Below are 19969 nucleotides of genomic sequence, written 5' to 3'. Positions count from 1 at the left end.
TGACGTAACGCGTAAAACTTTATCGCGTCGCTCGACGAAAGAATTGAATTGAATTCCCAAGAAACGACGATGCTCTCTCTCCCTTTTTTCTCCATCCTTCTTATTCCCCCTGTTTCGTTTCTCTTATCAGCGACTCTCTCTCTCTCTTTCTCTCTCTCTCTCCCGCATGCGCATCTTCGTTTTATTCGCGACAGGGGGAGATCAGAATCGACAGCGTTCGTCATTCGAAGATATAAAAGTTCGCGGATCGTTGGAAACCGGGCCAGGAATAAGATTCGTCCCTGGACTCGTTCAACTTTTCCTTCGTTAGACACTTTCTCTGACAAAAACACGGTACTCATCGCGGTCATAAAATCTTGTTAAGCACGAGATAATATTAATGAGACTGCTTCGAGGTAAAATCGATGCAAAACTTGGCCAACTCGGATCCGACGCGAATGTAATTTTCGACTTAAATTGCATTCGCGACAGCTCGTTCGAGACACGAACTTCTATTATCGCAGTTAAGTCCTTTTTAATCGATATTGTAACGTCGCGTAATCGCGTTTTTTGACCCAGTAACTTTTCTTAAGTAGAATTTCCTGGCCGATCAACTACGGTCAAGCGTAAAACGTGAACGCCAGCTTTTGAGATACAGTAGACCGCCCAGATACTCCGACGTCAGCTGACAGATGGGGAATCGCGCGATTAGGTTGATCGTTCGCGTGGAATCTTCGGAATCGATACATCGAACAGCGATGCTGAGTTCGCCGATATCCAAGCACGTTATCGAATAGTAGGTGTAATGTACCGGCTTTCGACGAGACGATCGGTTAACGAAGAAAAGCGATAGCGTAACATGATCGTTCTCAAATGAAAAGTACTCACCGTGGACATCCAGGTGGAACCAGGTACCGTTCTTGTGACTGTTAGGCGACCTGTTGAGGAAGACGACCTTGCACTCGTACCATCCTTGATCGCTCTCGCGGATGTCAGTCAAGTTGAGGCTCGCCACGCCATACGGTGAATTCGGCGAAACTCTCGAGACTCGACCTTCGTAACCTTCGCCACTGTGGGTCGGATACGACTCGTACCATATGTATATTGGTATCTCCTGCCCCTTGCACCAACACCAACACGCAACATAAACGAAGGATCGCCATGAACACGTACATACTGGTGCGAGACTCGCTTCGGTATATGCTGGACGCTTCGTTTTCGATTTCGCGAAGCTCGTCGTCCCTGCCATTTCGTGTTGGGTATCGACGTTCTTCGGTTCATCGACAGTTCCACGAACATGATTGGCGAATAAATCAGTAGAAAGCATAGTAGAAAATGGAACCCGCGAGACGCATAAGCGACGCGTTATTATTAAAAAAAGGCGAAAAATTCGAATCTGCTCGCACCAGCTGCCGGCTAATGAAATGACAAATGACGAAAGACAGAGGATGCAGCGTGTGTGAAGAGCGGAAACGATCTACGGCCGCGATTGGTCGCCGAGTCGCCGAGTCGGCGAGCTCTCTCCGCGCGAACGACTGAACGTAACGAGCATGGCCTCTTCCTTCCCTCTAATTCAACGCACCGGAAGATCCTCTTAAATTTTCATGCTCGTTACGTTCGCCCGGCCGAGGACGGCACGACAACTGTCATTTTCCATGCAAGCCTCTATGGCAAACAAAGGAATTCGTTGTGCGCCAATGAAAAAGTAATCCACAAGGCATAGACTGTGCGTGGATAGAGAGAAGGCGCTGCTGGAAAATGACTGGTGACACGAAACTTTTATGGGATCCGTGGGATACGTGCCATGCAAAGTCGAGATACCCGTCGATCCTAGATTATTCCTCGAGGGTCGCATGTTTTTAAAACGATAGATCGCGAGCCAGCTGTCGTTTTCGATCGGTCACCGAACGACTTCGCTATCGAGGATCGGCGGTTTGTCTCGATTTATAGTAAAGTACAGTCTGACACACAAAAAGGGAGGCATGCGACTAAACGGATCTATATATCGGTGAAGAACCGGTAAAGAACGATCGGTCTCGATCAATTCCGTGTTTCTCGTGGAAACGAGAAAAATATAATCGGCTGATATTTCAACCGGTCAGTTACGTGGCCATTCATTAAAATTGCGGTCTGCGAAGCCAGATGATGCCAAAGAATCGTGGTGAAGCGCGTGTATTAAAACGAGCAGCGGCATTGTGCGTACTAACGTGTTAACTGCTACCTGTGCAACGACTTACGCACCGTTTCGTTGCTAATAATTAAATTACACGTTGTAGAACGTATTTGCATTTTCGAAGCACGATCAAAGGCCGACGCGGCGGACCACTGAATCAGCGGCACTCGGTAAACGCTTCCTCGTTCGATCGTTCTCGTTTCGAAAGACTGCCGCGTGCTGTTACTGCTCGTCTATTGGTTGCTCGATCGAGCCGATATCGATACTTATCGGAATCGAGCGACGAGGAAGGAGTCGAGAGACAGAAATCGGTCGCTGAAACGGTGGACTACTCGTGTCTGGCACGGAACTAGGCTATTCTACTGCCGCGCGTTTAGCACTGCGCGATTCTCGGAAAAAAAGGGAACAGAGAAAATAAGGTGGAAGAGAGGAAACGAAGAAGAAAAAGAGGAAGACGAAGACGAAGAATAAAAAACGTGACAAATGTGGAGTGACGATCGTATGTTGGCCATTGACTGCCCCAGTTGATGGTTTCTATTTCGAGCTGGCCTACTTGCGACGGCGAACGACGTCGCGTCGTAGTCGTCGTGCTTGGAAGCTCAAACCACAGTGATTTCAATATTATTCTACTTCGAGCCACGGAACTCGTTCGATATTGCGATTTCGTGGTAAGTTGTCGCGTTTGCTTCGCCGTTCTATACGTATAGTCTTGAACAAACGATGAACGAATGCGTTGCCGTGTCCCAAAATTTCGAACGAGAAAAACAATTGGTTCTTTTTCCAGGCTAAAAACTCTCTTGTTCCGATTCGCTTCGCCCCGTGTCCCGAACGCGAAACAAATTTAACGCCATCGAGTTCCTCGTATATCTGCTCATGTGCATGCTGTTCGTGCACCTAGTCGCAAGCAACGATTTCATTTTCTTTGTGAATCGGATAGACCGATGAATAAACGTAGAGATAGACCTAGATTTGGATTTAACCGAAAAACTGAAAGAGGGCAGAAAAGATGCCAAGAGAAGTGCGCGTAACCGAAATAAATTACGGATCTAAATGGCATACAGAGGAGTGGGCCAAACTACCTACTTTTTCGACGTTTTCTAACGGCGCTTGTTTGTTTTTTTTTTTATTTACGAGGCATAAGAAAAAGGCCGAGAAAGAAGCATTCGCGAGGAAAAGCACGTTCCCTAGATGGAAGGTACGATTTCGTCAGTAGTTACGAGACGGAGCGGAATAAGTCGTGGCGTTTTGCACGAACACTCCGCGATTACAGCTACGCGCTCCGCTCATGTAGGTCAGGTGTCTTTCTTTTATTTTCCCAGTTTGGCTTCTCTCATCTCGTATCGTTCTAGACGCCTATCAGCGGTCGCGAATATCTGCGAGATTAATCTCGGTGCTGTTCGCTATTTCGTTACAAGTGCATCGTATATTTTCGAAGTAAGCGGTCTAAAGTTTGGTTCCTCTTGCCCCAACAATCCACGAACCATTTACCTACAAACTACTTTAGAAATTCCAGAAATCATCCTCTTTTCGGAAAGTCACCGAGGAACGATCTAATTTCTAACTGATTTCTTCTTAAAATATGAATCACGATAATCACTGCTTGTCTTTTAAGGAAAAATCTTCGAGTTTTTGCACCCATTATTATTCTCTCCACCAGAGATAGAGAGCGAGCCGAACATCTGCATTTGCACGCGGTGCGGTGATTTTGATAACTCATTGTCAGACGTACCACAACTATTTCCTCTCACCATGACTGTGTCTGTTTCGCGAATTCTGATATTTATGAAGCTTGTCGGTTTCTCCGGAGATTGAGCTAAATCCCTCGCCAACCGAACTAGTGAAATGTTAACGAGGCGTGTGGGAGTTCCAGAACGGAATCCTTCCGTTCAACGTTTGTTCGCGGACCTGCCAACGAACTTGGCGCAAATTTAAACGTAAATTGTTCACGCGGGGATGGACCGGTTCGTTAATATCGGGCGGCCAATTTGCAAAAGCAACTTCGTCACCGCGAAAGAACGGTCTGGCACGTCCGCAATTCACGGTGTTCCCAACTTTCGACCGGCTCGCAATTTGCTTCAACGCTTTGTTTCGACGCTCTGGCGTTCGGAACTTTCTTCTTAAACGTTGGAACGTCTTACGCTCGAAATGGAAATGCGATGACACGGCGTGTGAAAGAGTGAGTTCTTTGAGAAAACCTCGGTCGTGATCGTTATAGTTTTTGCGCGAGAAAATGAGAAGAAAGGATAACTAAACGCTTTCGTCGTTGCATCGCGAAACTCTTCTTTAACAGGATGCACCCAGTGCTTCGTGATATTGATATAATTTTGATCTTGATTACTCTCGATGATCTTTCAGCGATCTTGACCGTCAATGACACAACCCCAATGACTCCTCGCCATTTCCAAAGCTGTCTACGCTTCTATGCTATGACCTCGATGATTCGTCTTTCATAGAATGTGCACTAGAAACACAAATGCTTTTTCCTCGCTGAAGAAATAGACAAAGTAATTGGCAGGTAACCTTGGAACACTTTTCTTTTACTCATTTGAACACATTTTCGTGGCTAAGTCGACGACCGGCTCGAAAGTTTTGTCAAAGAATAACTTTCTCCTATCGGGAATCTTTGTGTTTTAAAACGTCTGCGCCAAGTTCCGTTTAATGAAAAGCTCGTGGCTATAATTCGAAAAGTTCGCGAGGCTACCTTTGTCTCGTTGGTTCAGGAGAAAACATCGACGCTGGTGGTCATGAAAAGTTCCATTTTCTGTCCGGTATCGTTTATGAATCCTGGTATCGTTCCTGGGACTCGTTTTAGTTCGCGAGAAGTGCTCTACGATCCAATGAAACGCAGGAATTTCAAATTTCCAAACTTGTTAGGTTCGCCCGCAAACTTGGTCGATGCTCCTCCACGGAAAACTTATTGCGGAGATATCGTGTTCACAGAGGACAATTCACTCCAACACTCCGGCTGAACTAATACGACGAGAGAAGTATCTCGAATGCGGTACAAGTCGAATCGGTGTAATCAAACGACGACGCCCCTGTAGTCGAGTTTCCTCCTCGATTTCATTACTGCTTGTGTTCGACACGGCTTTCCTAATCGCGAACCAAATTCAAACTCCGATGCATTCTATCGGTACTATGTTCTCCGTTCGAGAATGATCTCGCGCGGTTAGCTTGCGTCGAAGTCGAAGAAATTACTGATACGACGCGAAAATAAATAGCGACGCTTTCGTCAGCGTATTGATTAATTCTACGGCCTTTACGAACGTAGTCATCTTTGACAAATCTTGATATGTATTTTATATATTATTACATATATATATATTTATTTATTTATTTAAAGAGAGAAAGGAGAATCTGCCCGATTTGGCTAACTTCTTCCCATGACAAGAAGTCGCAGTTTAGAAGGATAAACTATTCATTACATGTTTGAGTCGAAACACGACCCACGGCATTTCCGTGTCCGCCTCGGAAGCGAGAAAATTATCTTGACAGAATGAACTGTGTGAACGCGTTTGGCGAGTATTTGCGTTCAGCCGACGGATTCCTTTCTGGCATTTATGTTAAGCGAGAATACTGCTATGAACGCGAGCACCCGTCGAGAGCGCTCTCGCATTCCGGCTGTGTATCCAGAAATGCGACCTCGCGCGATTCCGTTCCCGCTGCCTTTTTAGAGCGATAATAAGGTTTCGTTGGATGCCGCGTACGCCGTCCTGGATTGTTTAATTCGACGTCGAAAGCCGTAGCGCGAGCGAGCTTCGTTTACGAGCAAGTGGCTCTTGGGTCGGCTGCGTTTCTAGAAAATAAATTAAGAGGAATATACCACGAGTAGGTACTGATTTCTTCGAGTATGTTGCTTTGTTTGTCGCATATTCCTTCCGCCATAGCTGTTGAAAATCGACTTTTCAGGCGTGTCGGTATCTTGCTGTTCCATGACGAAGGAGAAAAGTTTACCCCCGATCGCCATATACATCGAACAAGTTACGTCAAAGTCACTTCTGGACTAGGTTTCGCTAATTATCTCGTTAGGCGGTTCATGTCGACGGTGGCATTAATAACAACAATGCCAGAAAAAGGAAGACGAAGCCACCAATTAGCGAAAATAACGAGGCGCTGAGCCCCGAACATGTGACGAATGAGGAAGACAGAAATATACGACAGGTAGAAGGATGGCGCAGCCTGGAATTTGCACGTGGAATCGAGCGTCCAAGAGGGGGGTAACCCTGACACAGTTAAGTAGTTCAACCTGGCCTCCGTGCGCTCTGCATTATGCATACAGACCTCCTAACCTCGTAGGGTAACACACCACTGCACTGCTTGGGACAACGATTTCGGGTCAGATGAGCACCCTATACGCCGTTTCGTTCTCGTATACATGAGCGGGCTTCTCCGGCAGGAAGAAAATGATCCTAAGAACACGGAAATCGTTCGAGGATCGGTCGCATAAAAACGATAACGATCGAACGCTGTTGGCCGGAAATAAGGGGACGCGGCATACGGCACGATGATATCGAGTTGCACGGATATCCGGGTAGAAAGGTAGTTGCACGAATGGAGAAGAGGACCACATCGTCCTGCAATCCTACACGCGTGGAAGATAGGAAAGAGATGAGGAATGACTCGGGATAGCAGTGTCGGGCGTCAAGCGCAACCCCCGCTCAACGCAAGAACCGGCCGTGGGTTGGTTTATGTAATGTAAAGCTGGCCACGCGGGGGTGGTTTATGTAATGTAAAGCTGGCCACGCGGAGGTGGTCTACGCTGTCCTATTTTTAAACCAACTACGGGTTAACCGGCTAACGTTCAATCGATAACGCGGGAGCAGCGTTTCTCAAACCGCCGCATCGACCACTGCAAACTTCCCAGAAGCTCCGTAGAGGACACGCGGCAAAAATTTATCTTTCACCCATGCTGATCGATTTTTACTCGAACGGCGGCGGCTGTCGCGAGTTACACGCTTTCGTCGTTGGTCGTTAAACGGCAAAATTACGAACTCGTCGAGATTTGCTACACCGTGTCGATAGCGCTGCGAGCGACGAACATTTCCTCGCGAATTCGTCGGATTACGAAGAAAATTTAAATCGCACAGTGACGAACTATACGCGAGCCACTCTCCCAGGCGTTAGACTACTTTCGACAACTTTCCGACAAAGCCTTTACGGTATCGTCTTATCGCGGACTCATCGTTCTTTCATCGAATGAAAATTAATTCCACCTTAAACTCCCATAACAAGATTTTCACCTTATATCAGCCAAAAGACTCGTTCGGGCTTCGACCAAATTTACATTTCGTGTAAGCGGACCGTTCATACCAGAGCTAATTTGCATACTAACGAGCACACCCTTCTTTTCCCAGATCGGAAGTTGCGGTTTGAAAAGGCGTTCCGAAACGCGTTTCCTTGCCCGAAATTTTCTTCGTTAATTGCAAATTATCCGAGACTCGTGACGGCCGCATAGCGCTGCGGTATATTCGGAGCGTAAAATTGCTTCTTCACCGTACAAATTGTAATCGCGAGGCCAATACACCGCGGCTTTCTCTTGTTTCCTTTTCCGTTCTCTGGTAATATGGTTTTTAAATGCAACGGTGGGTCTCGCAGAATATCGCGTGGCCTCGCGAAATAAAACTCGCTCCTTCTGCCGCCACTCACGACGGGCATCTTCCAAGAAAACCTAATTACTAACTCGCGCTCGAAACAACGAGTCCTACTCGCCTAGAAATAGTCGGAGCCAGCAGTGGGATTTGAATTTTCTTCTTGTTTACGCTGCCGGGCAGATAATTAACCTGGCAGTATAGTGGAAGGGAGAGGGGGGGGGGATGGATGTGACGAAGTCGGAGGTCCCGAGTTTTTATTTCGTCGCGAACAGGCAGGACCAGGAACGTTGTCGAGCGGGAGGAGAAAAATATTCGGTCGGACCTTGGTTGGGAAACCTGCCAGGTTGTGGGCAAGTTTCGCAAACTTCGGAGTGGGTGTTCCTCGAGAGACCGTCGGAGAAGCAAGGGCCAGGAGTCAGGTTTCCTGTGGGAGTGAATGTCTTCCCGAGTGGAAATGTCGGAGAAATTGAATTGCAAGGAGACTCTATTCCTCTTTTTCTTGCCGGGACGCATACACGTACACGTTCCCCTTACCCGCGTTACCCTGGTTTCCCGTTTTTCTTTTCAGACCTCCTTCCCTTCTTTTTCCCCTCCTTCCTTTCTTTGCCCATTCGCGTAGTTCACTCCTGCCTCCATTTGTTTCATTAGATTACGCTACACCCCACGTCGCGTCGAGTCGCGGCTGAAACGTCCACCCTCCTCTCTACCGTCCGTCAACTGGCCTGCACGTCTCTGGTCACCCTCCGATTCGCTCTCCGTCTCGTCTCTAGACCTCTGTTGGGAATAGAGAAGTGCCGCAAACAGCAAGAGAAAGCTCGCCTGGTTACCATCGCTCCGCTGCACCCGTCCCTTTAGCATTAACACGTTTCTTCGCAAGCGTTTATTTTTTAGCAACTGCCGTGACGCGCGCCAAAAGTCTCCCTTCTACTTTTCCGACAGTTCCTCCTCGAGTCTCACGTTTTTTCCATCGTTGGTGTACCGCGATTCTACATCCCGCCGTCGTGCGTTCGATGATATGTTATAATACAACATGTTAACGCGATTTCGTAGCTTGAAGGGCATCCGAAGCGAGCGTAAAGACTATTTCACGGTACTCGAGTATTTCGTTCGATTGACGTTTTACAAGAGCGCTCGAAATGAAAGCCAGATCTTCGACTTGACGCGTCCGAGAGGTCTTGGAAGACTATCTAGAAACAGTCTCGATGGGAGGCCGAGTGTCTGCCTGCTCGTTGTATTCTATTAGACGGAATGAGAATATCGTTTAGATAAACGCGATGCAATTGAACGGCACATTGCCACGGCTTCTCGTTACTTGGCATCGATCCAGGATATTCGATAATTGTTCCCGTGTCTGGACTTACGCTCGCCCACACCATCTTGCCTCACCAGACGCTTAGAAACAGGGGGAAAAAAGGGAAATGTACGTAGAGGAACACGGCGCTCTCGTATAAAAGCCTGATGCGGGTTTCCTCTTCTATCCGCTTACGCAGAACCCGGCAAAGCCGACAAAGTGCAAATAAAACGCGCTTCCATGTTCCGTCTCTGCTGGTACATGCATGGTTCGTGGTTGCAAACAAAGAAAGAATAAACCGGAATACTGAAACGAGCCGCATCAGGGCTGCATCCGAGTTTCGAAGCTCAAAATCATTTTTCCGTGGATACGATTCGCGGATGCCGGTCCAAACGATCGACTCTCCAATTATCTCGGTGTATCTCCTTTTTGTTTCGAAATAAGCATCCCTGTCAACGATAGGATCCAACGTTCTGGCTCTGACAAAGTTCAATGCGCTTCCGTGCGCGGCGATTGGAAAAGCGCACGCATCGAATGACAAGAGACGAGGCTAGACGTATGAGTGGGGCGGAAAGTGTGGAGGAAGCGCGTGAAAAGCGATCGCTGAGGCCGCCGCACGGGCGGGAAAAAAGTCGGACGGGAAGAGAAATTAGTTGTCAGTCGCAGTGGCACTAGGTGAATCGAGGGGCAAGGCAGAAGCGGATACGGTAAAGTCCCCGCCACCCCGTCACCCTCCGCGTGATTTATGCACGCATAAAAAAGAAAACGGGCTGCTCCTCTTCCACCTCTTCCCACTGGGGTAGTAGAATCGCCTGGAAATGGAAATGGAAATAGCCATGGTGCATCGTTCCGACGCTCGACATCTCCAGCTCGCTTTCAAATCCGTTTTGCGGCAAAAAAATCCTCCCCAAGACTCGACTCTACCACCTTGATTCTCGTTTATTCTGACCTACACCTGCCTCGTAATTAAGTCAGCGACTTGACTGCGAATCGGCCAACTCCTCGGGACTCTTCGTCCGTTGCCTATCTTTCGTTCAAATCGAATATGACGTATTTATATCATCCTGCTCGTTAAATCGATGAACGAAGGGCGGATTGTCGCCGGCAAACGTCTCTATCGAGTAAAGGGTAGTTTATTAGGAGGGTCACGGAGGAAAACAGGCAGTTCGATGATAAGCAGAGAACGACGTCATTGTGACTAGGATCAACTTATATCGATTCAATCCCAGAGCGGAACTGCGACCACATGGCAAGTCCGTATGCGCTTAGTTGCCGATAGTCGATTGTCGGAAGAAAAGGCCGCCGCGGCGCGAAATAGCGCCACATAGCACGATACAGTGGGGCGCGACGCGCGGAAACGGATGCGATTGTCATTGCGGCAATCATCGTATTGTCACGCGGAATCGATCGTTCGATTAATTAATTGCACGACGATGGACACGCAGGTTTGTCGAGTCAATATTGAATTCACGATTAATGCGTTTCAGTTGACCAGTGGAGCCGGTAATCGTCCCGAAATCCGGTGTCACTCGGCGGTGAACGCGCGACTCACTCGCTTCGCGTTTTGTTTACCGACAAAAACTTTCCACCAGTCGATTACCGCGTCTCCGGGTAATCCAAGACCCAGCTTTTGTTTCGTCTAAACGTTGACGCGAGCGAATGTGATCACAGGGGAACAAAGTCTGTTGGGTTTTTAAGTCGGGAAATTATCCAGGTTCGTTTGTTTCCCGTATTTCATGGCCGTGGGAGAGGATTAAAGAGCAACGACACAAAGAGAGGCAACGCGACATACGTCCGCACGTGACTCTGGGATTAGTCCCGCGGAAACTACGGCATGCAGGGTGCGACTGGTTCGTAAAAACGAGATAATGCATCGCAGGCACAGCTACAATCTTTTAATGCTACACCGACGATACAAGGCCATTCGTCTTGTGGCATGTTAAATACGAGGTCATGCTCGCGTACGGGCCTCGGCCTGCCCGACAGAAATCGCCGGCTTTCCCGAGGGAACGGAGACTCTCCCTTCACTTTTCCCTCGCTTTTCACACCGATTAGAAAAAATCGACGTGCCCAACGAGCGCCAGCGAATCCCTGCGAGCCGATCGAGCGCGTTCCCCGTTCATGCAAAAGCACCAGATGTTAGAGAGACAGAGACGTGATTTTCTGATTTCCCGCCTCCGACAGGAAGTGAAAGCGCATTACCCCGTATTATTGTCTGCCGATTGACAAGCTCGACGGGGCTCGTAAAAGATTCGACGTCCTCGTAAAACATTCAACGTCATTTCAATGTTACATACCAGAGATCGCTGTTGCACAGTTTCCAAAAACGTGATTCGAAGGACGTCGAGCGAACCAAACGGAAGGAAACGAGCAATGAATACGATGCAAGTTTCAAGCTCGTCAATCGAGGGGACCGTAATGCGGAAACGCTGTTTCGAGCTAGACTTTGATAGACAGTCAGAAACGTGACTCACAGATTGGACAGATTATCGTAGCAGCCCAAAGAGGAAGGCAAAAGATTCATAGATGGCTTATGATCGAGCCGTTGGACAGGTGGTAGGATCACAAGATATCGGGGATAGGGCGAACGCGAGACGAGGAACGAGACTTTCTCTTTCCCTCTCAAAACGGTGCAACGAACTCTCCATGATAAAAGGGGAGTCGCGCAACGGCGTGGCGCGGCGCCGCGGCGGCTCGGCCGCGAAAACGGGCGACGCTACGTCGATCGTTGTGATGACGCGCGACTTAATAAAAAATTAATTGGTCGCCGCTCGTCTGGTCGACGAGTCGGTGTTCACATTGGAAACTAACGCCAACTATATCGATCGACGGCGGCAGATCGGGAGGGAAAACCGTCAATTTAGAATCCGCGATAATTAACCGACCACGATGCTGCGGATGAAACCAACTCGCTGTTCGACGGTGGTGACATGCAAACAAAGGACACGCAAAGTGTCGCGCGTTCTTTTCAGGACCGCTACGCGACGCGATGCCGCGACGCCAAGCGAACGTCATGGTCGCGTTACGATGATTCGCGTGAGATGCGTGTGAATGAAAGAGAGACGGTTGTAGAGATTTGCGCGAATGATTCCAACTATAGTCGGCTACTGGGTCGTTGCCTGAGAGAACGTGTGATCGGATGACTGTGTTGTTGATCGACGTAGAAAACGTGCTCTGCCCTCTCCAGTCCGGATCAGATACATACGTATATACCAAGTAATACAGTATCGTGGCAACAAAATATACAATAACGATATATCGATAATACGTAACGTTAGTTTAAACTACACGAACGGAAAGCCAATGGCGTATTCCGCTCCAGCTGGGAACGAGAGGCGTGTCCCGTTCGCCGCCGATTCCAACCAAAACGAAAAAACGTAAGCACGTAAGCCAACAAATCATCGAATAAACAATTCAAAGTATCGTCGACAATCATCGCAATATGCTTTAAGAAACGTAATGTGTGCTCACGGGGCCCCGCTTCCTGTTACCGATCCTGTCTCTGGTATCGCTGCATTTTTCACCGAGCTTTCCGCAATAAACTGCTGCGATGCCGCCCACGCGAACGCATAAAACCCCCAAAGTAACGGGTCGCTTTAACGATCGAATATCGCCTAGCATGGTCGTTTCGATCCTCTACCGACCTCCATAAATTGCTCGTGCGGATTTCAGAATCGAACGATGCGGGTCGCGCGCACCTGGATACCTTCGTTGCTTATCGCGTCCGAGGGAAAGCTGCGCTTTCCAAATGGTACACAAAACGGTATCGTAGCGAACGGTATTGGCTCGTGCCGCGTCTACGATACGATACGACCGTGTTTATTTCCGCTGCGCACCGATACCAACGTGTCGCACTCGTCCATTTGGATTTGTGGGCACAAAAACAAACGCGAAAAACCCGCGAATCGGTTTCCAACGTGAAAAAGAATCGGAAGGTACGTTGCTTGGTACCCAGTTCAGGTGTCGAAAAAATTGAAACGGTTCGCGGAGAGGTGATCATGAAGAGATATACAACGATATACGGAACGGCCGGTGACCGCATCTGTCGCTTGCAAAGAAAGCGATAAAAAAAGATTCGGTCGCGTAGCTTGCTCGAGAGCGCTATTCATCCGTGCATCCGTGTATCATGCTCCAATTCCTAATTACACAACGTTCGACCAGCGAATTAAGAAGAAATCCGTGATTCGGTGATCCAATCGAGCCGCGACGATTTTATCGAATTTTCAGCCCGGTACGCGATCAGAAAGTTTGTCGAAAGACGGCGCAGTGATACGATCGCCGATACCAGAACGCAGGTTGCTGGTAAGGTGTCGAGCGGGGCCCACGTACTTAACTCACGGATATAGAGAGCAGAGGTTGTCGTCCGATATCGTACCGTATCGCCTACCTTCTTCTCCCATTGGAGAACGTAGGGCACTGGGTGCTCACCGGGGAACTCTACGTGACAGTTGAAGACAACGCTCTCCCCCAGGATTGCCGTAATGTGCACCGCGTCCTGGTGGCAGAGACCTGAAACACAACATTTCAAACATCTTTACTCGCCGCTCCCTCGAATCGCCGCCAACTTTCTCCACAAAGAAACTCGTCCGAGCGCCGTCGCGTACTCGTCACATTCCGCCGTGGTATTTCTGCGAAAACTTGCCAACTCCGTCGCGTCTCTACGACGACCGATAGATGTTTCGCAAGTCTGCCGGCTGACTTTCTCGCCCCCTTAACTTTTCCGCCGAGTTACAGGTCGCGCAGTCGACCAACTTCGTGATTTACCGAGGCAACTTCCGCGTTCGTATTTTCGCGACCCTTCCTTCCTTTTAAGTCCCCTTGCTATTATGCGAGCAAAAGCGTAACCATACGTTCCAAAGAAACAATTGAACGAACGAGCAAGCGCGTCGCGGTTTCCGCTCGGCAGAAATGGATTCTCGCAACGACGACGTCACGCGAGAGTCAGCTAACTTTAAGGACTCTTCGGAAATTTGCGTGAAAGAGTTCAGAGACGGTTACGAAAAATTGGTATCGAACAGTCACGACAGTGACACAGTTCCATTTGAACAACGGATCCGACTTTACTACGAATTCTGTTTGAATCATACCGCGTACGAATGCGATCCGTATGTCGCATCTGCAGATATGCGTGACAAGGCTCTCTGCAATATTTTTTCCGCGGTTACTAAGTAAACGAACGCTCGAGAAGTTTCGTGTAGTAGTGCTGTGCGATCCACGTACGAATCACTGTAATTATTTCTCTCGTACCTCGTTAACGAAGCGTCTAAGAATCCTACATCAGCCAAACGTTGACACATTTTTACTGAAATCTGCTGATATTCCAATCGGGAAGAACAAAGACAGATGCTACCAGCACCCTTCTCCCTCTTTTCTCCTGGAACCTATAACCCTCCCGTTCTCTCTCGTTTTTCCTTCGAAATACACAAATTCCTAGCGCTCTGAGAAATATAAGCGACTTGGCGTACGTAAAAAAAATCGAGCTTGGAGTTTACTCGAAGCTCGAAAGAGTGCTGACCGCGATAAGCAGAAACGGCGATGCCATTAGCATAGCTAATAACGGCTTGTCAAAGTTATTGATATCGTACGAAACAAGCGAAACGTTCACCTCGTATCTGGCTCGGGACAATCCTCTTATATCAAGTCCCGTACTCATTGCGCATAATAATACGAACCGAGGAACGCCCAACAAACATTTGTGTCCCATTACTGTGATTACCAAGTTCCAGCTGGGAGTGGCCCGCTCTCCGAAGCAACTGTTTTTATTGTCGGCAATCGTTCAATTTTCCACCGTACACATACGTAGTACACCTTTTTTGCAAAAACAGTTTGACTTGTCCCGCGGTGTAGACGCGATGCTAACGCCTTTCCGCGGCTCACGACGAAATGGAAACGAAGCTGTATCGATCGAAACGGAATAAAATCTAAATCTTTATGCGGGGAAATAGGATGGAGAAAGACAAAGAAGGTAAAACGAAGACCGTGTTAGACTAGGGTGTAGCCGCTTTTTGCCCGATCCTTTTTTCACCGGCAAGCCACCGTTCATCCGGGGAAAAAGCGGAAAAATCCGAAGAACCGCGTACGTGGCGTAGATAACAGCGCCGAGGGCGTTCGAAGCGGGAGTCCGCCCAAAAAACTAAATGAGAATTTCCGAAGAGAGGCCGCAGCAGTGTGAAAGCGATGTGAAAATTGTCTTCGTTCGCGGAACAATGGCTTACGAGCCTGTGGAACCTCTCTTGGACGCGTGCGTCTTCGTGTCGGGGGATGAGAAATTACTACGAGGAAGAAAGGAACTCGCCGAGCAGGACCGGTCTGATCCTTCCCGATTTCCCAGCCATGGTAAACCGCGTATTACTCCATCTTTTTCCGTAAACGGTTAAAGATCTGTCCACCTACAGTATTCTCTCTTTATCCTTATAGAATGTTTGACCAACGATAGGAAGTAAAAGTTGGAAAAGGGAACGCGAGGAAAAACGGCGGATAAACGGAGCAAACAAAGCGCAAAAAGAGAACAGAGTCGAAGATTAGTTTCCAAAGCGGTGGATGGAGCGCCCTCGTCTTCGACGCCGTCGAGTGCGCGACTTTGATCGCCACTCGAGCTTTCTTTCCATCCTCGTTCTGTCTATTGTCCAGATTACTGGCACGTTGGCGTTGTTCGTGGATACATCACAGACGCGTTACAGCGGTACACATACGCGTAGGTACGTATAGGACACGGGAGAACATCGTTTCTTTGACAAAGTCCCTTCGTCTTCGTGTTCTTTCTCTCACGCGCTGTCTGTTTGTCCGTCCGCTTGTACTGTTCTACTGCTTGCCCTACAAAGGACCCCACACGCTCGGTCGTTCTACGAGCGAAAACGTCGATCGTTGATGAACCGCGAGAAAGAGAGAAGTCTGAAGCGAAAATGTTCGTGGCAACCTCGGCCAAATGGCATCGCCTATTTTCATGATCCTTTTTTTCTCCTACTTTCGACAGCGTTTTACGGTTGTCCATCGAATACTACGGAACCACTCCTTCCATGCTCTTGGATGACACACGATTGAATACGCAAAGGCACGCGTAACGAGATACGGTACTGGTTTTATCGCTCTACGGCAACTCCAAGGAGAAATCGAAGATGCGAGGAAGCTTGTAAGGAGCTTCTCATCTTCGTCTTCAAATTTTCAGTTAGCGACGAACCGTGAAATTAAGGAAGCACTCGATCGGCGTATCGTGTGCAAGGTGCAAATGGTTAAGCTTAAGCTCCATTCACACACGAGAACGCGACAGCCTTCGCGGCCGGGATGACACGGACGAAACAATTAACCAAGGGCTAACGAGCATTCTCCCGTCTCTGCCAACTTTCGCTTCGAGTATAGGTTTTAATTATTTAGCGTAATTGGATGCCCCTTGGTTAAATATATATTTAGTAACTGAGTGAACGACCTCGGGTTCGAGCTCCGTGTGGTTTATCAGCCGGCAAGTCGACGCGAGATCGTCGAGCGGAGCGGAGTGGCCGAAGAGCGCTACGAAAATGCGTTCGACTCGGTGCTATGTCGCAAACACCAGACAAGTTTTTTCACTCGGCTCGACCGATCGACCAGTTCGCGTAGCTTCGCTACGTGTCGTTTGCCGTGTGGAACGGGCTTTAGCAAAGGGCAACGTACCCTCGAAGAAGGGACAACGTCATTTACAACTCGTTTCATCGCTTGCCATCTGGGCTGCTTTGAAGACAGCTACGAGGAAGAAACCGTAATCGTTGGCCGTCAACATGCGCGGATGCCTCAAGTACGCGTAATTTATGGCTACTATGTGCCGTTCCTCGAACTCCATCAGTTTCAGTAATCTTGGAGAGCAACTTAATCGTACCCGAATGCGTCCGCGGATGATACTTACTCCACTTTGTTCGAAATCAACGACAATGATCCGGAAGAAATAATCGGAAGATGCTAGGCAAGGGCGGTGACTGGCACCACGAACTCCCTTTGATCGCGGGAACCTATCGGCGGAACTAAGCTCGTTTGCGTACGTAGGGAGTCTTCTTAAACGGCGAGGATGGCCTTTTCAAGCAAATTACATGCCCCAGTGAGCCCATTCGTCCGGCGGAATCAATTTAAAAACTGGCTGGGAGCGGCGGAGAAGTTGAAGGGGCACTTTGCGAGCGGCTAAGTTGCGAGACGAAGGTCGAAATGTCCGGCGGAAAATAATTGGGGAATAAATAAATGACGGACATTAACTCGGAAAGTTGCTAGGCGAAACGAAAACGATGGCCGTCCCCGAAGCCGTGCAAGTGGCGATCACAATGGCCGTCTTTGTTCGTCCTCCACGACTTACCCAACTTTCTGTATTAAACAACTTTTCCGCTAATTTTCCTCACGATTCCCTTTTCCCCGTCTCTCCCTGATGCCGTTCTTTCTTTTCATCTTGCTCATTCGCTGCCAATTTTCGCGATAGCTTTCCTTCTCGTACGAACGAGAATCTTGCTAAACCTCGGTTCTGTAGCGACGTAGAGATATCGGCCCCCTCCGGAGAAAAAACGCTTTTTCGATTCATCGAGAAGAGGCAGTAATAAAGAGAGTTTTAATCGCATCGATTCACGATGTTTTTCAGTTCCGTATACGCGTCATTAGCAGGATACATCGTGCTCGCGTTGAACAAGCTTTCCAGAAGGAGAGACGGAGTTTTAATGAAATTGTTTTCGCCGATGAAACTAACGAGCGTGGAAAGCAAATTAAAAAAAGGGAAAACATCCTTTGGAACGAGCAGGCATTGACGTCACTTTATTCATCCCGTTGTGGTAAATCAGTTAAATACGCCGCGGCTTTTCATGCTTCCACGTAACAGTCGTAAATAAACGCGGTTACGCGAAAAATAGGCTTTCGCTCAATCGTTTTCTCTCGTTCCGCCCGTTTCGTGGAATGCTCTTTCCAATCGTTAAACAACATCGTAGCGAATTTTTGTCACATTTGTCCGATCGATCTACGAACCGTTCGTTCGCGTTAACAAAAGGATTTTTCGTAAAATATTTAGTCGCCGCGAATGATTATTCCATCAGCAAGGAAAAACGATTCCTCTCTCCTCGTGACGTTCGAGAACATTTATTTCATCCGCGAAGACAGCTTCTTTGAAATTGCAATGGTCGCGATGTACGTCGCTCGCGGTGACAAACAACCCTGGGTTTGACGGGAAAATATAGAACGACGACATGACAGTTCGGAGAAACGTCGAAGACAATTGCACCAGTAGAAAGAATAAAAAGAGAGAAAAAGATCGGCTCTTCGGCAAAAACAGCCGAATATAACGTTCGTGTCTACGAACAATCCGAGAAATCAATCGGTTCGGCGTTCGACAGAATCTCTAGACTCGATAGCGAAACGCATGAGCGAACAACCGAATGCACGCGTAATTGTACGCTATGGCGCAGATATGTATTACCAATTACGAGAGGTATCTCGACGGAAACTCTCTGCTCGATCTCAATCGACGTCATTACGGGTCTGGCCCATGCGCATCCAACCACGCCACGCTGAATTCAAGATCGATCGGTCGATCGTACTTGAGAGTCGATGGAAAGCTATTACCGTGACCCTGTAGGCTTGTTCTGATTACCGAGCTTCGCTAATTAATGTACAACTCGAGAAACCGGTAAACGGTAATGAAACAAACGCGTCCTCGACAGTTCGAGCGGCAACCACGAACGATTGTGCCGTCTCCGATCCCCTCGCGCGACGATTTATCCGACAATCGCGATTTTCTCTTCACAGAAAAAAAAAAAAGAAAGAGAGGAAAGAAATGAAATCTTCACGAAACGTACCTGGCGTGACGAAAAGCACGATACCGAGGAGCAGGGTCCTCGTTGCCACATCCGCGATCCATCGGATATCCCTGCGACACCATCGAAACCGATGCCTTTTCCCATTGACTCCTTCCTCCTTTTCAGCTGTGTTGATAGGTCTTGCGACGGAGAGCCGTAGCTTTCCGATTACGCCCGATCCGCCGTTCGAGCACCTCGAACCTTTCTCTTGTTCATTCCCCTCGTTCGCCTGTCGTCTGCACGGCCGGGAACCCGTACACGTGGGTTGACCGGAAGCGAGAGCCGCTTGCAAGTCAACTCTACCGGAAAAACGAATTTATCCCGCGTTAGAACGATTTCGCTGCTCGCTATATGTTCTCGAGATCGATTCGAGCGAACTCGACCGCTCCAGAACGGAATTAGAAATTCTTCCGGTCGAATGTTCCTTTACGAATGATCTGATACTTCGCCCTGCCTGGTTATCGCTTTTGCGCGTTAGAAGTATCGCAGAAAAATAAATAGAAAATTAGGCTGGCAAAGAAAATTGGCAGGCTTTACCTTTCTTCCTGGTCACGGGTGCTCCCCTCGGATGCTTGGGAGCCATCGTGTCTTAAGGAACGAGGTCTTTGGGGACAAGCGCTTCCTGAAAACCGGGACTCGAGCCTTCGCCGGAGGTCCGTGGCTTGTAGCCCTCCTCCGCCCCCCATACCCCCGCTCCCATAGTATCTGTAAATTATAAACGAACGTGTAAGCAAGGTTAGGTAGCGTGAGATTCGACAGGAGAGCTACCGTAAATAATTAAGGAAATAGGCCAATGCATCGAGCGCAATGAGAAATTATTCAGCTTTACGCGCCTTTTTCCGGAATCTACTCGCGTTACGACCTCTCCGAGTATCTCGGCGTTGCTTCTGTTGCTGTGCTCTACGCTCCGTACTAAACGCGTGATTTCACCGATGCGCGAGTTAATAGGTCGCTGAAAGCGCTGTTTTATCGAGCCGAGTATCTACAATGCTTATGCGGCGTGCCTAAAATTTCCCGCAACCTTATCCTCTGGAGACATCGTAACGATAGGAGATCGAATCGGACTGTACGCACAAGCACCGATAATTAATGATAGCAAGAAGTAAAACGATATCACGGCGTTTGCGTTTCAATTAAATCCAAC

General features: G+C 48.4%; 1 protein-coding gene across 19 annotated transcripts in view; it reads right to left on the bottom strand.

The window, feature by feature from the left end:
• LOC117164762 (protein turtle) overlaps positions 1 to 19969 on the bottom strand; it is a 162070-nt gene that overhangs the window by 25516 nt on the left and 116585 nt on the right. For 14 of the 19 annotated variants that reach the window (XR_013059094.1, XM_033348066.2, XM_033348060.2 and 11 more), the window contains 4 exons: positions 19363 to 19530; positions 18826 to 19124; positions 13410 to 13543; positions 868 to 1099 (listed from right to left, as the gene is read on the bottom strand). Coding sequence is in view for 18 of the 19 variants with exons in the window: in XM_033348066.2 (XP_033203957.1) it covers positions 868 to 1099; positions 13410 to 13543; positions 18826 to 19124; positions 19363 to 19511 (814 nt within the window). In the remaining variant the exon portion in view is untranslated. The remainder of the gene's footprint in view (positions 1 to 867; positions 1100 to 13409; positions 13544 to 18825; positions 19125 to 19362; positions 19531 to 19969) is intronic. The other 5 variants (XM_033348065.2, XM_033348072.2, XM_033348069.2 and 2 more) reach the window with 3 other exon arrangements.

This window comes from Bombus vancouverensis, chromosome 8, assembly GCF_051014615.1.
Source record: "Bombus vancouverensis nearcticus chromosome 8, iyBomVanc1_principal, whole genome shotgun sequence".
NCBI classification, from domain to species: Eukaryota; Metazoa; Arthropoda; class Insecta; order Hymenoptera; family Apidae; genus Bombus; species Bombus vancouverensis.
This window is presented reverse-complemented; position numbering and strand designations above follow the sequence as displayed.